This window comes from Malaya genurostris, chromosome 3, assembly GCF_030247185.1.
Source record: "Malaya genurostris strain Urasoe2022 chromosome 3, Malgen_1.1, whole genome shotgun sequence".
In the NCBI taxonomy this organism is placed as follows: domain Eukaryota; kingdom Metazoa; phylum Arthropoda; class Insecta; order Diptera; family Culicidae; genus Malaya; species Malaya genurostris.
The window spans coordinates 219,179,231-219,196,262 of record NC_080572.1 but is presented as its reverse complement, the minus strand read 5'-3'; the positions used below and the strand labels follow the sequence as shown (position 1 = coordinate 219,196,262).

Here is a 17,032-nt window from a genome sequence, read left to right as displayed (position 1 = left end):
TCATCACATAAATAGGAAAGTACATGCATCTCGACATGATTCAAAATTTACAAATAATAATACAAATGATCAGAAGTACATAAAAACCTGAAAAAATGGACACTGTTCGTGACCCTTGCTTCTATACGAGTAACACCAAAGCGAAACAATATGTTTCCTCTCGTGCGACTCAACATTGCACACGATGTCCCAATTCCACATATTAATTAAATTATACCCATTCACCGTGCACCGTGTTGCATTTGAGCCGCAATTAATCGAATTTTATATTCAAATTGGTCAAACGCCAAAAGAAAGTTATTGTTGTGGAAAACGGAAAAAGAAACATAACCTTCCCAAAGAAACGCCAATGCAAAAAAAAATCGCGTGGGCACACGCCAAAGTGAGCGAACCAAAATGGATCAAACCGTCGTACAAACTAGTATAAAAGATTTCTAGTTGCTTGAGTTAGACATCAGTTTTAGTCAAGCATTCCTACTGCACAGTAAACTATTAACAGGAGATCCAAGATGTTTAAGGTAAGGTTCTTTCTTTACAGCTCACATCTCACAGATTCGGTTAAGAAGTTGGGCGAATCACGCAAACAATACTCGCCAACAGATCATCGTTCTGGTTGCCTGTCTGGTCGTCGTTGCTTCTGCTCAGTTCAATGGAGGAGATCACGGCCACCACGAGGACTATCATCATTCGTATCCGAAGTACAAGTACGAATACGGCGTCAAGGACCATCACACCCACGACCACAAGAGCCAGTGGGAGCAGCGAGACGGTGACCACGTCAAGGGACAGTACACTCTGGATGAAGCCGACGGAACCCACCGGATCGTGGACTACAGCTCAGATCACAAAACCGGATTCCAACCTCATGTCCAACGTAAAGGACATGCTCACCACCCGCACGGTGAGAGCTATGCCAACATCGAACAGCACTACTAGGGACAATGTGGCAAGGACTGAATTACATCGAAGATGTCTTATGAACAGTTTTGATCGTATAAAGCCAAAAATTGATTAGTAAAAGTTTCATTCATTTAAATTTATATTCTTTTCCTTATTTTCCATCTTACGACATTAAAAGTCTGTTGACAATCATCGCATTTGTAAACGCAAAATTATGCTGTAGTTTTTTGGAGACGGGTGTAGCGTAATGGGTTAGTCGATACCTTTCTTGCATGCAGCTCACCTAAGTTCGATTCCCAATCCCGCACATAGGGTTAGAAAATTTTTCTGTCACAAAAAAGCGAATGACATTAAGGATTAAACCTCTACCAGTTTAACTACCACAGTATGTGTTGTAAGAAAAGCAATCGTTACTTTTTGCCCAGGTGTTGGGTAAGTTGTTAGTTACGGGTGGTGGACCTTGTTCTATAGGGGATACTGATGGCTTCGTTGAAAAGGATGCTTCATTGTTGTTGATGGCTGCTTCCGATGTACTGAGGTTTTTTTGGGGTTGGTGTGGAGGGAGCGCTGTTGTCCTTTGGTGCAGAAGTCTTTAGTTTTTGGCAATATTGACATGTGGCCATCTGATTGTCATAGGTAACAAGTGACTTGCACGGAACCCTTGTATCTTGGCCGAAAATAACATAAGAAGGTAAAGCCTTGATCAAGCGCATGCGTAACAAACGTACCCTATTTAGAAAACCGGGGAAAAAGCTCTTCCACTTTTCTTTTTCGATGGAACGAATCTCTCCATATTGTGACATAGTTTTGCAAATATAAGAATCCCAGATTTTTCCATATATACTGGTATGTTGCACTTGATGTTTTCATGCTCCACATAGTGCACATTGTTATTGTCTCTTGCGGATTGAATTGTATCCAACTCTTTATAAAACTTGATGTAAACCACATTATTTTTCTTGTTGTGTTGAAGTAAATGCCCACGTTTATTATCAAGATGCATTTTCTCATTAAGCAAACCTTCAAGTTCTCGTATCGAAGGTCGAATTTTCCACACCTGAAATCGACAATGAACGTATTCTTTCATAGTGGCGATGATAGCTTTTGTTCGTTTGGTTCACTAATTTCTCTATTGTTCACTACACAATACTCTACTTGGTTTATTTCGTCCCGAACGTTAGCGGTTTTGTTTTATCGACTTACTTGGATGATATGCGAAAGCGAACTTTAAACGCGTTTTTCTCGAAAGCAGGTTTTTGAAGTCCGTGTCCATCGTCTTTCAAAAACTACTGTCCAATTTTATTCCAAATTTTGCGCACACTTTCTACTTGTAAAACACCAGACCTCGACGTTTTCCTTTTCATTGTTTGGTAAGATTTTACAACTACAAAATGGCGGATTGTTTCGTGAAAAATCGTAGTTTTGACTTTACACAACCACCAAAGTTTAAAAAAAAATTAATAAAAGTCAAACAGAAACGTTGGGGTCTAGAAAAATTTCTATTCTATCAATGCTGCTTTGATTTGTTGACTTCTGATTATGCTGCGCTAAGATACAATGGACACCGCAAATCGCGATTTTTAAGAAGCGTGTTCATAAATACCTCTTCGCCCACTTAGTTCTCAATATTTTTCAACGTAAAAATTACAAGATGTTGTTCGAATGATGCTTTGCAAATTTTGTGTAATGCAAAACGTTTGAGTTTATTTTGTTGAATGATAGTTCTGAAAAAAATACAAAAATGATGTTTTGTTTTTTTTTCATCATTTAAACCCTCTTCTTCCTCTTGAAAGCTTTAACCATCCGCTTGTGATCCTTCTTACTATATAGAAATCCATAAAGACGAGATTTGATACATTTCAGATTTTCTTGAATTATTTGTATGATCTTTTATAGTTCCTAGTACAGTTTTGCGTTTCTCATATAGAAAGGTTATGCAATCACTGTGAAAACCGACTTTTGAACCGAGGCCCGGAGGGCCGCGTGTCATATACCATTCGAATCAGTTCGTCGAGTACGCAAAATGTCTGTATGTGTATATGTGTGTGTATGTATGTGTGTAACATTTTTTTGCACGCACTGAACGAGATGACTGAATCGATTTTCATGAACTTAGATGAATTCAAATAAATGGTCTTGTTACCCCACACAAAGTTCCTGAATTTTATTCGAATCCGACTTCCGGTTACTGAGTTACAGGGTTATATGTAAAAAAATGATAATAAGCACTTACTTTTCTCAGAAACGGCTGATCCGATTTCCCCAAACTTAGATTCAAATGAAAGGAACAACTGTCCTACACAAATTTTCTGAATTTTATTTTGATCCGACTTCCGGTTCTGGAGTTACAGGGTTATTAATGAAAAAATTCTTATTTAGAATTACTTCCTTACTTGTCTTAGAGATGGCGTGACCGATTTCTACAAATCAAATGAAAGATCTCACGGTCCCATACAAAACTTCCAAATTTCATCCGGATCCGACTTACCGTTCCGGAATTATATGGTGAAGTGTGTTAAAAATTTGACACCGGCACTTGAAGCGGCGAAACAAAACACGTAAAAAAATTCTTAACTTATCTCGGAACTATTTTAATCGGTAGTCATTGTCAATAGACAACCAAACAACCCGGTTATAGCTATGCTGGTTCTAGTTTTCTGATTCCGGAAGCACCGGAAACAAAAAGTAAAAAAAAATTTCTACACTTACCTCAAAACTAATCCAATCGGTAGTCGTTGTCCGTAAACCGTCAGAATGACCGAAGGTTTTAGCCATAGACTCAAAAATGGAAGTCACTTTTCTCCAACCAACTTCCGAACTAATGGTTCCCAGATTCCGGTTTCGGAAGTATCTCTTTTCGTTTCCTCAAATATGGCCTAACCGACCTGAGTACTGTTTCACTCTATAGGTTATACTAGTTTATGGATAAACCTTATGGTTTTTTAAGAATCAAAGAAAATTATTTCGAAGAATATCACACATTTATATATAAGAATATGTGAGCTATGAGAAAGGCATCATTACGCCACTAGGTGGATTAAAACAGGTGTTAAAATGATAGTTCGTACTACTGATCCAATCCAATTAAAACTTTTACAGTTTTGTTTTAAGCGGATGTGCAAGATCTGGGTCAAAATCTACTTAAATATTCTTGAAACATAGCTTCAAATGTAAGGTCTTACGGTCCTATAGCCTGCTGTTGAATTTTATTTGGATCCGACTTCCAGTTCCGGAGTTACAGTGTAATACACCAAAACATTAATTTACGAGCCTTATATATGTATATATGTATTCAGATAGGCACGTATTTGCGCACATATGTGTATATATTTAAACATTTGTATATAGATTAGTAAAGTGAATGTGATTATGTATTAGCTGGACAACTTTGCTTCCGTCGTTTTTTTTCCAAAATTTAAAGCTTTATTGCGAAAAAGTGCTTACAGATGTATTATTCAAAGTATTGTCCGTCGCTAGCGACAACTTTCTCCCATCTTTCAGGCAATTTTCGGATCCCGGCTCGAAAAAAGGAGTCCTCCTTTGACGCTATCCATGAAGCAATCCATTTTTCCAACTCTTCGAAGGATTAAAAATGTTGATCTGCCAGGCCGTGTGCCATTGAACGGAATAGGTGGAAGTCAGAAGGGGCGACATCTGGGAAATCCGGCGGCTGGGGCAAGACTTCCCATTTCAGCGTTTCCAGGTACTTTTTGACCACTTTTGCGACGTGAGGCCGAGCATTGTCGTGTTGGAGGATGACTTTGCCATGTCGCTCTTGATACTGTGGCCGCTTTTCTTTTAGCGCGCGACTAAGGCGCATCAGTTGCGTTCGGTAGCGATCTCCTGTGATGGTTTCACCCGATTTTAAGAGCTCGTAGTAAATTGTTATTCATCTTTGAAGGTTTTTTCTCTTCCACCATCATGTTTGTCTTCGACATCACCATTTTAAAAACGTTCCCTCACGGATTTCTTGCGACGCTTGAACCGATTTTCACAAATCTTGGTTTAAATCAAAACACCCATTGTCTCAAAAGCTACTGTGAAATTTCATCCGGATCCGACTTTCTATTCCACAGTAGCAGGGCGAAGAGTGTCAAAGTTTTCAAACTGACATATGACTTCCACATATTCCGTTCGATGGCACACGGCCTGGCATATCAACATTTTCAATCCTTCGAAGAGTTGGAAAAATTGATTGCTTCATGGAAAGAGTCAAAACAGGACTCCTTTTTTCGAGCCGGGATCGAAAATTTCCGGAAAGATGGGAGCGACGGACAATACTTTGAATAATACATCTGTAAGCACTTTTTCGCAATAAAGCTTTAAATTTTGGAAAAAACGGCGGAAGCAAAGTTGTACACCTAATAACTGGGTAGGAATGAAATGTAAAAATTGATACGTTTCATTCATTTAAGCCTACGCAATATGTAGACTTTTTATATTAGTAAATTATTTATTGAAGAGCTTTTCGAGATTTTCTTCTATTGAAGTTATTGTAATTCGTACTCTATGTGCTTCTACAGGCGACTTTGTACTCTAATTTGCCTGTAATTAATTTATGTGTTAGAATAAGTGTGTAGTGATTTCGTCTTACAATTCTCTCATTGAAGAAATTCACACTATCTATCAACTTATGAGACTGATTCTGGATACGTGTTAATTTTATTCGCATTCACGTCTTCCAGTGATGTCTCTTACTTTATCCACCCTCTTTTTGCAGATATTCTCCGATCTAGTCGAACTGAGTCGATTGGTATATAACACTATTGGTCTCCGATTCAGTCACCACGATTCACAGTCCACAGTCACAGTCCGGTAAAAGATTCAGTCACCACGATTGCGGTTAACAAGAAATAGAAAGGAATGAATGCACATCGATTTGAAGAAAGTCGTTGCGATTCAATTGAACAGAAATGATAGTGTAATATGTGCTCAATTCACATTTGATACCATGAACCAGAACTAATTGGCTCAAGTGGCACGTTCCCCTAGTTAAAGACTGTCCCAGAAAGAATGGACGCAACCAAAAGCCGCTGCCATTTCGCAATGGTTCAGAATCTGTCAATTTTTATGGCTGCGTCCTGTTGTTTACACTCTTCTCTAACCACTTGTGCAGTTGTTTATTCGTTTTCATTAGTTTGTTTCGAAATGCGTGGACTTTCAGCAGAACAACGTCGAAAAATTGTGTACAAATGGTGCACAGAACGCGGACTGTCACTGAGAAAGATAGCAAAAATGGAAGGAGTAAGTGAAAAAGCCGTGCGAAATGCAATCAGGAAGTTCGGTGAGGATAACATCTTTGAGGATAAACCGAAAACGGGTCGAAAAAAAAATCCTGTTAACCCTCAGTTGGATATACGTATACTGAAGGCGTTCGAGCAAAAGAAGGAGGTTTCAGTTTGGGATGTGGCCAAAAAAGTGGTCACTTCGAAGTCGAATATTGTTTGTGCAAAAGAACGTTTGAATCCTCGAACCTAAAAGAAGCAGAACCAACCAAAACGTAGTCCGAAACAAGAAGCATCGATCAGGACGAGGGTTCGAAATCTGTACAATACGATTCTTGCTGGAAATTTGAACTGCATCATCTTGAACGACGAAATTTACATGAGACTCGATTACAAATCCTTGCCGGGACCACATACGGTTATACGGTGCGAGAAGGGCAAGCGTTAAACCAGTCCGAGACATCGATTTAAGTCGAAAAATTTGGTAAGAAAGCTATAGTCTGGCAAGCAATTTGTAGCTGCGGTAAGATTTCGAAACACTTCATCACCATTGCTTCAATGAACAGCGAAATATACGTCAAGGAATGTTTACAAAAACGACTTCTACCCATGATCCGAAGCCACGAGGATCCTGTTGTCTTCTGGCTAGATCTTGCTTCTTGCCACTTCTCGAAATCAACGGTAGAATGGTATACGACCAAAAATGTCACTTTCGTCCCAAAAGACATTAATCCACCAAATTGCCCACAACTTCGACCAATTGAGAAATTTTGGGCATTAACGAAGGCACATCTTAGGAAACATGTCTCGGCAGCCGAAACTATTCAACAGTTCGAAAAAGTGTCAAAACTTGTCGCCTAGAAGTCGGTACGGAATTTAATGAGGAACGTTCGCAAGAAGGTAGCAAATGTTGAGAATAATATTCTGTTGTTGTAGTCCAATATTATCAGTATATCGAATAAAATTTGAAAATATCTAACACTTGTGAATTATTTACAGCGAAATCAAAGTGCGTCCATACTTTCTGGGACAGTTATTTGGAGATTTATGCCTTACCGTGGCTTCTCATCATTTTCATGATAGGAAGGGATGGACAAAATGAAGATGGAACTGAAATGTAAAGTAGGTGAGGTGAAGAAACAGCACAAAATAAAAAGAAATATATCGTTCTTCATCCACGAAAGAATGGTAAACGATCCGCAGGTGCCAAAAAGCACATTTGATAAAACCTCCAACCCCCGAGAGAATTTAAAGATTTTACAAAAGCTTTCCTGGAAGAATTCATAACGATTCGATACATTTATAAACAGAAGTACCGTGTAACGTGGAAGAATAAAACACAACACGAACGATGCGTGCTTTGTTCTATTTCGTACACGCTATAAAGAAAACGAAACGGCTACGGATGTCTGCTACTAATGTGTGATATTGGTAAAAGACGGTACTGAGGTTGATAAAATATTTTGCTATTTTATAAGTGCGACCGAAAGAATAAAAGAATGTAAAGCCGGGGTAAATAAAATGTAATTGAAAATTAAAAGAATGTCAATGAATTGAAGTTTATTTGAAAAAAAATGCAACTTTTACAGCCAGTAGTGTAGTAATACCGTGCCGGTGGTGTAGTGATGTCAATAATAATAATAATACGTTTAGCTAGACTTACATATGCAGTAGTAACAGAAATGCAGATTTGTTTCATTTGTTCAAATTCGTTTGATTGGTTTAATCGAAATAGAGCATGAGATAGTAAGTCTAGGTTTAACTAGGTTCAAAACTGATCCAAATTGGAGGTCATATTGGTTGGTGGCAAACGAATCAACTTCGGCTATTCCAGTCATCTGAATCCAGTTTCGAAACAATTTGAAATGGTGATTGAAAACTGCAAATCACCAAACTTACTTCGAGATGGCCAAATGTTCAAAGGAAAAATCTTACAGTTTCATACGGAATTCCCAAATTTGTTGTGGATACTATTTCCGGAACTACAGGATAAACAGGATTTGTAGAGTTTGTGAGATTATGTCCGAACAAATTTTCCTGTTTCTATTCAATAAACAGTTGGTTTTGCGAGTTTCACGGTTATATTTATGATGTAATGAGTAATATGAGAAAGACATCATTACACCACTAGGTGGATTAAAACAGGTTTTTGACTCGTTTTCAATTTATTCTCAAATGTGTTGTCGTTACTGATCTTTCGGATCTTCTTTAAACAGCTTTCTCACTTACTCCTTCCCTTTTTTTTTATTCGCGTGCCATTCTGTGCAACATTTGTGCACAATATTTCGACGTTATTCAGCTGAATATCCTCATATTTTGAAACAAACAGAGGTAGTGACAGAAAAGAGCAAACTTCAAGGCGTAGCCATGTAGGCTGTTATAATTTCACAATTCTCGGTTGATTTTACTAATGGCCGTAAGAGCAAGTGACAGTTTCTCTTTGTGTAATTCCTCTTCTATCAATTACTAAGCAGTTTCCACTTTTACCACCACTCCAAACAGAATTGTAAAGTCTACGGAAACTTTTATATTCGCATCACAATAATCAAAAGAGAAAGTAAATGAAGAGAAACTGTCACTTGCTCATATATCAAATCAACCGAGATTTGTGTTTCTCCTAAAAATTGGTATACATTCATTTTAATTTATTTACCCAACATCCCTCAAAAGATAACCGAATTTAGGTTTCAAAGGGTTTTTAGCAGAAACTTCGAACCAAAACTTTATGTGTTTTTGGTTCAGAATTAGATTTTTCTATTTGAAATTTCACAAAATCACACGCCTGATGGCATAACAAGCAAATAGCAAAGCCTTGGTATTACATTCCTGTAGTTTACACGGAACCACCCGCGTTCCCATTTCAACCAGAATATTAGTTGATTTTCTGAATTCGATTGGTTAAAATTTGGTACAACTAATCGATTGTTGTTTTAACTAAACTGTCATTTTTGTTTTTCGATTAGCAGAAACGATGGTTGAAACAACTAATTTAACTGTTTGAAAAAAAAATGCTGTCAATTAGTGAGGACACATACCTTTCAATTTCAACAAATATTTTAGTTGAAAGAACTGGTGTTGTTATTGAAACAAAATTCTGTTATTGGAAAAATAAATCGGTTTTATTTGTTTTGGACATGAGAATTGAAAGTGAAAAAAAATGAGTATTGAAAGATGATGCCTTCAAACGGTTGAACTAAAGTTATGCACTGATAATTTTAGTCAATTTATATGAGCTTGGGTGCATCAACCGTGGGAATTGGAATTTTGCGACGGCAATTCAAACGCGCCATTCAATCGCAGCGCCTCTGTGTGTTTGAAACCCTTCGCTCCTGTTACTTTTATAAATTAAATTCATGTTAAAAAGCGTTTTATTGCTAATGCATGAACATCATCATCGGTATCAAACAGCTGGAAGTAAAACAGTCTGCAGGAAGTAAATCAATGATAGAATTTGAAGCATAAAATTTTTGCGCATACCTGAAAGATTACGAGATGATCATTCATTAACATTTTCTAATTTGTCACCAAATCTTTTTCATCTTGAACAAGGTTAACTATATCACAACACCGCTGTAAGATAAACACTTGTTATCATAAATTTCTCAAATCAAATGAACACAATTTCACAAAACGCTTTAACCATCGATATTGTTTTCATTGACATTTTGAAGCGACGCGAACAGATTTCAACTAGAAAAGTTGTTGATTTTGCATTGCGATTATTGTTTTGCTTTCAACTGTCTCCAGTATTTGACAGCATTCAAAACAACATATTTTTCAACTACTTGAATATATGCAAATCAAAAACCATTTTGGTTGAATCAAAAAGAAATTAGTTAAATCAACTATCGCAAAAATCAAAAACTGCGATATCGCAATTTTATGATCGAAGGGTTCTCCGTGTAGTTTGATTTTTCATTTCAACAGACTTCGCAGCCGATTCAGGGTGTACAGAACCATCGCATGGCTGGTGCTACGATTCTACTGACACTACGAATCCTTCCAGGTCGAACATACGACAACTGGTTCGTAAGACCAGTGCCCTATGCATTGAACCGCCAACCCGGGACATAACAAACGCTTCGCTTTTCGCTCATACTAATATTTATTAACAAAAATTGTTCAGTCATTTTTGATTCCGTTCTTTGGATAAGCCATTAGTTTAACTGCTTCAGTGATGCTGGTCTATGTTGGCATAGCTTTCCCCGTGCGGGTGATGGGCGTGTCCCTTGCGTTGAACATGAGCTTTGAATCCGGTCTTGTGATCCGAAGAGTAATCCACAATGCGATGAGTTCCGTCGGCCTCATCCAGCGTGTACTGTCCCTTGACAGCATCGCCGTCGCGATGCTCCCACTGACTCTTGTGATCGTGGGTGTGTCCATCCTTGACACCGTACTCGTACTTGTATTTCGGATGCGAGTCGTACTCCTCTGCGGCGGCTATCGCAGCCAAACAAGCGACGAGAACAATTACCTATTGAAGTTGAAAATGTACCTAAGCTTAAAATAATTCCAAATTTGTAATAAGCTACCTTCAACATTTTGAACTTTTTTTCCGGTTAAGTGTTGTCGGTTCAGTAGAAAGATATTTGCACACTGATGCCAATCCTAGACATTGGTAGAACTTTTATAGCCCACCGCGGTTGCTTGACTGAATTTTTCCTCTCGATTTTCCCTAGGCCACCAAGTGATTTCACGCCGGCTCACCCAGAAATTAGACATGCGATCGGTTGAGAAACGAACATTAGCGAAAACCGACCCGATTGTGCTGGCAGTTTTTGCCAGTCCCCAGGCGAGAGGCTGCCAATTCGCATGTCTGCCCTTGGACAGCACTCAAAACAATTGCCAAAATTGGCTTGACACTGGAAGTTCTAAAAATCTTCACATCTCAATCGTCTTTCAATAATAAACCCGGCTACGTTCGATTGAGCTACCAAGTCAGGTATTCGGCATTCGTTTTATGTATTTGTCATTAGTTGTCGGTCGTGCCATGATCCGGGCAGTTGAACTGCAATCGAGATAATGACATAATCGAAAATCAATTAAAACTGTCACCGGAAATTATAAAACCGAATAAAAAAGGTATTAAAACGCTACCGATCATTCAGAGTACAGCTTTTTTTACAAGCACGAATAGAACACCTCTTGAACCAGCAAAAGCGAGTGTTATTTCCTCCGAACAAAGTTTAAATTGCAATGCGCTTCTTGCTTTTTTATCCCCTGTTGGTCCGAAACCGTTTCCAGTGGACGGACGAAGGCGATCAATCATGCTTGTTATCGCTCGTAAGCCGACTCTTCAACACTTGACTGCAGAAGCAGTGACAGACGATGAAATAGCGAACGCTTCGCAACCGCATTGCCGTGGGAACAATTTATGACATAATCGGTTATTAACATTTTCGGCGAAGTCAGAGTTCGCTCGGAGTGGCGAAAAAATTCGGAAGACCCAAGCGAAAAAAAACAAACGACGAACCTGGCTAAAATTGTCCGTTGTCATTTTTATGAGTCGCATTTCACGTACTACCTCTTTAAACACTTTTTTAATTTGTTTTTTTTTCTTCTTCTCTTTTCCATTCGCAGTACTTCGATGCCCAGAAACAGCAGTATGTCTTGTCGAACATTTCCCCAAAGGCTGTAAATAATCAACTGTAGGAGATGAAGAAAAAAAACGAAGAAAAGTTCGCGGTAGCATTTACGAGGAGACAAGCAAAAATCACCCCCCAAAAGGTCGGAGCGTTGCCGGTAGTGATATTCTGCGTGTGACTGAAAATCCGAAGACCGCAGTATTTCTGTACAACAAATTCAAAAATTGTTTAAATTATGAGATAAGTTTTCTTTTCCCAACCTGATTGGGTGCTTTGATGATGCCTTAATTTTTTCAGTAGAATTAGAAATGATGCTACTATTTCATTACGCGATTCAAATCAGTAATTTAGGTGATATTCGATGGAAGCTATCACGCTGAAAACTATTGTGAAAATGTGTAAATAAAAGTAATGACAGTACGAAAATTGAATGTTTCTAATTTCCGATTTCAAGTCCTAACAAATTCATTGCGAGTTCGAAACGTAAGTCAAAAAAGTGAAGATTCGGTACATTTTACAGTTTTTATTCGACAAAGTCGAAATATAAACTAGGCAGCTGAATTGTAAATGGAACTTGGAATCCTGATACTGATAGCTAATGACATGGAATCATGGTTTTATTGGTTCCTTTCAGAAATACCTGATGTAAAAAATGCACCACTAAATCTGAATCTCTGCTGACAACAACATGACCGATTAAAGTTATTGTTTTGCAAGAAACATCCAGAATTGTCCAACAGAAGAAGTGTCGTGTTCTATCACGACAACGCTAGGCCAACCATAAGATGCCTATAGTAGCTCATTAGATATCAGATATGGCAACTTTTATGAAAGAACTATTCTTAATTAAATAACAGACTATAGAATTATAGAATTGAAATAATTATAATAGAGAGCCAAAAGAAATCAGTTGTGCTTCGAGTTGATAGTTGATAAGTTATTACTTCCGAAACCTGTGGACCGTTTCTTATGATATTTTGATACCTTGAATACCAAAATTTTGATTCAAATCTGTACTTATCAATCCAGTATTTCAGAATCAAATCTTGAATCGAGATAAAATCAAAAATTTCATTTGATTTTTTCTTCGCTATAACACTATATGAAATCGAGAACCGAAAGCTCCAAATCAAGCCGGCGGGCAAGATCAAGAAATGGAATCAATTTGTGATAAGTTCCAAGGATGTGTACTTTTCTGTTCCGAAAGAATTCGAAAGCGAAACGGTTACAACACGTTGCCAAAAACTTGGTAATACCAAATGAATACGCACAATAAAAGAGCAAAAGAAAGGAAAAAATGGATATAAAAAATAAATAAAGAAAGTCGAGAACAAAACAGATGGAAAAAAGAATGAAAAGAAACAACATGAAAACAAAAAAAAAGAAAGAAACTAGCTATGAAAAAGACGAAGAGAAATTAATAGAAAAAGAATCGTAAGGAAAAAATTTACCCGAGAACGAATAAAAGAGATGGCTTTGAAGAGCGAAAAATAAATAACAAGGTTAATTGAAGGAATCCATACAAAGTGTAATAAATGTATTAAATGTTATATCCTCTTATAAACAGAAATTCTAAGCTCTGTCCAAAGAACAAATTTTTAATTTGTAAACAAATTTTCCGATCAGTCATGCCTCATGCAGTACCATTTTGGTCAAGTTGTTGTTCCACCAGGAGGAAAACGCTTCAAAGGATTCAGAATAAAATTTTGAAGCGTCCTCCCTGGTTTAGTACAAATGAGTTACACAGACTCACAAATATAGAACCATTAGATTTAATTTCACATAATATTATAAGCAAATTCCGACAAAAAGTATATAAGTTCCCTTTCCCCATTACACAGTACAAGCAGGTTTACAATTTTCCCTACACAAAAATCGCAGAATTGCGGAAGCAAATGATGTCTTCATGGTAATGAAAAAAAATCATGTATATAATAGGGCTGAAAAGTCACCATTTGGTGCTGATCACCCAATTTAAATCATAATAATACAATTTTAACTCAAATTCCAATAAATAGTTATTTAAAAAAATAACAAGGCTAGAGGAAATGGAAAAATAAAATATTTTAGAAAATGAAGAATAAAATGAAACTGTGAAAGAGTCGAAAAAAATATGAACGCCAAGACGAAGAAAAAAAAGGACAATGAAAGAACGAAAACATATCAGAATGAAAACTAAAGAGATAGGTAAACAAAAATGAAATAATATAATCCAGGAGAGAGCGAAGTGACGAAAAAAATGAACAAAATCAAGTAAACATAATAAAGCATAATAAAAAAAGAAAGTAGACAAAACAATATATGAAAACAGAAAAATATATGAATAAGAATACAACGAAATGGAAAATTTAAATTACGAACAAACGAAAAAAATATTAGGTGAATAAGCGGTAGAAAAACATGACAAAAAAGAGAAAAAATAAAAATGAGAAAAGACAAGAAATGAGAAAAAGAAAAACAAGAAAATAAGAAAAAGTAACAAACAATATAAAAGTAAAAAACATACATAAAGAAAGAAAATAAGGGAAGGAGAAAAATAACAGGAAAAAAATATAAGAAAAACAATAGAAAAACAAGAGAAAGGAAAAAAAGAAATAGGAAAATAAAGAGGAAAACAAGGAAGCAGGAAAAAGAAAGGAAAACCGAAAGAGATAAGCAAAAGGAAAAGAAAATAAAGGAAAAGGAAGAAAAAGAATAGTGAATAGAAAAATGAAAAGTGAAAAAAGTATATGTAAAAAAAATAATAAACATAAGGATATAAGGAAGGAAGAGAAAGAGGAATGAAAAATATAAAGAAAAGCTATAAAGAAGAAGAGAAAAAATTAGGAAAAATAATAAGAAGAACAGGGAATCGGAATGAAATATTGAAAAAAAATTGAAAAAAGAAGAAAATGAAGAGAAAATTATAAGGACGAGAAAAACGAAAGAAAATAAGGAAAAAATAAAAAGAAAATGAAACAGAAAATGAAAAAGAAAAGGCAAAAGAAAAAGAGCGCGCAAAAAAGTGGAAAAGAATAGAGAAAATAGAAAAAAGAAAAAGAAAAACGAATGAGAAAAAAAGGAAAAAAGGAAGAAAATGATAAAAGATATTATAAAATGAATAAAAAGAAGAAATGAGATATAAGAGAAAATTATTACAAAATAGAGTAAGAAAAAATAAGTGAAGTGAAAATAAAGAGAAAACAACAAGTAAAATAGATATAGAGGGAAAAATAAAAATTAAAAAGTGACAGAGAAACAGGAAAATGAAAAGAAAGAGAAAAAGAGAGCGAAAGGAAAAGAGGAATAATTGAAATAAAAAAAAACAAAGCGAGGGAAAAAAGAATAAGCGAACAAGAAAACGAAAGGCGCAACGAAAGAAAAGGAGGGAGAAAATGTGAACCTATCACACTAGATATTATACGATGAAGCATCCAGATGGCGTTTTTTTTTTTTTATTCAAGAATATAATGTTTAAGGCACACTGCTTAAGCTCTAAGATGCCAAGGGCTTTTACTAATTTAAAATTTACGACTAACTTAAAACTAGGGTTGTATCATTAAGTAATGTCATATTTGGGTCGCAGTGGTTGACTTTGGCAGATCCAGCCTTCATGTGGTGATCGGCCGGTGAATTGAATATTTCATGAGAGTCTTCCATATGGCGTTGGTGAATATTCATGTTGGCCGCATTCTTCGGTCCGTGTGGGTCCGCGGGAAACACCCCCAGGTTACGAATACCCGGCGGGTGGCCCGCATGCTGTTGATAAGTTTCCGTGGGCGATGATGGTGTTGTTACAGAAGAAAATGAAAAAAAAATATAGCGAAGTAAATATTGCGGAAAACGGAGTAAAAAGGGGATATGGGAATGAAATGACTAAAACGACAGAGATCTAATTAGTTGACATCGAGATGGTGAAGAGACGGGGAGGGGGGAAGCGAAGGTTAGTGACAGCAAAAAGATCTTGTTAGTTCCGATGAAGATGGTGGACAGATGAGGAATCGGGATAATCGGCGGAAGTTAGTGTCGAACCTGCAGTTGAGAAATAATTCTTAGCCACAGTTGAAACAACGTCGATAAACAGGAGGAACTTTCTAAGCCAGATGTAACAGATTACACTTGTATATTAATGTGTTTGAGAAACTGGTATATGAGAAGCATATATGAACTATCCCGACTCGCCAACACATCCCGAACCGGAACCTCAGGCGGTCTACCTCGGGCCCTGAGGGATTCCAGTAGCTTCGACCTGGCGTCGCGATACTCTACGCACGACCACACGACATGCTCGATGTCCTGATAACCGTCGCCACAGGTGCAGAGCCCGTTCTCCACGATCCCGATACGCCGGAGATGTGCGTTGAATGTATAGTGATTTGACATGAGTCGTGACATAACGCGAATGAAATCACGACTCACGTTCATCCCCTTGAACCAAGGTTTCGTCGATACCTTAGGGATAATGGAGTGTAGCCATCGTCCCAGTTCGTCATTCGTCCATGAAGTTTGCCAACTTTCGAGAGTTTTCTGACGAGAGATACTGAAAAATTCATTGAAACAGATTGGTCTTTCATAAATATCACCTTCTAATGCGCCCACTTTAGCCAATGAGTCTGCCTTTTCATTGCCCGGAATGGAACAATGCGAAGGGACCCAGACTAACGATATTAAATAAGACCGTTCAGATAAAGTACTCAAATGTTCCCGTATTTTCCCCAGGAAATATGGGGGATACTTTCCTGGCTTCATTGCCCGGAGAGCTTCTATTGAGCTTAGACTATCCGTGACAATGAAGTAATGGTCTTTGGGCAACGTTTCAATGATCTCGAGGGTGTACTGAATAGCAGCTAATTCTGCGACGTAAACTGAAGCCGGATCACTGAGTTTGTAAGAAGCGGTGATGTTTTGATTGAAGATGCCGAAGCCTGTGGACTCGTTGATGTTTGATCCGTCAGTGTAAAACACCTTTTCACAGTTGACTGTTCTAAATTTATTATAAAAAATATTTGGGGCCACTTGAGGGCGCACGTGAGCCGGAATTCCACGAATTTCTTCTCTCATGGATGTGTCGAAAAACACAGTAGAATCAGAAGTATCCAAGAAATGAGCACGGTTGGAAACAAACAAAGAAGGATTAATATTCTGAGCCATGTAATCAAAATACAAGGACATAAAACGGGTTTGAGAATTAAGCTCAACTAACCTTTCGAAATTTTCAATCACCAGAGGATTCAAAATGTCGCATCGAATGAGCAAACGATATGAGAGATCCCAGAACCGGTTTTTCAATGGGAGAACACCCGCCAGCACTTCGAGGCTCATCGTATGAGTCGATTGCATGCA

At 37.2% G+C, this 17,032-nt stretch overlaps 2 protein-coding genes across 5 annotated transcripts in view; both read left to right on the top strand.

Annotated features, from left to right (window-relative positions):
• Positions 1-12,136, top strand: part of LOC131434598 (uncharacterized) — a 128,218-nt gene extending 116,082 nt beyond the window's left edge. For all 4 annotated transcript variants that reach the window (XM_058601462.1, XM_058601463.1, XM_058601460.1 and 1 more), the window contains one exon: positions 11,706-12,136. Coding sequence is in view for 1 of the 4 variants with exons in the window: in XM_058601464.1 (XP_058457447.1) it covers positions 11,706-11,777 (72 nt within the window). In the remaining 3 variants the exon portion in view is untranslated. The remainder of the gene's footprint in view (positions 1-11,705) is intronic.
• LOC131434600 (cuticle protein 19-like) lies at positions 213-1,695 on the top strand. Its single transcript, XM_058601466.1, has 2 exons — positions 213-518; positions 601-1,695. Exons 1-2 carry the CDS (start codon positions 510-512, stop codon positions 934-936), a joined length of 345 nt encoding a protein of 114 aa, XP_058457449.1. The 5' UTR covers positions 213-509; the 3' UTR covers positions 937-1,695.
• Positions 12,137-17,032: the final 4,896 nt, after the last annotated feature.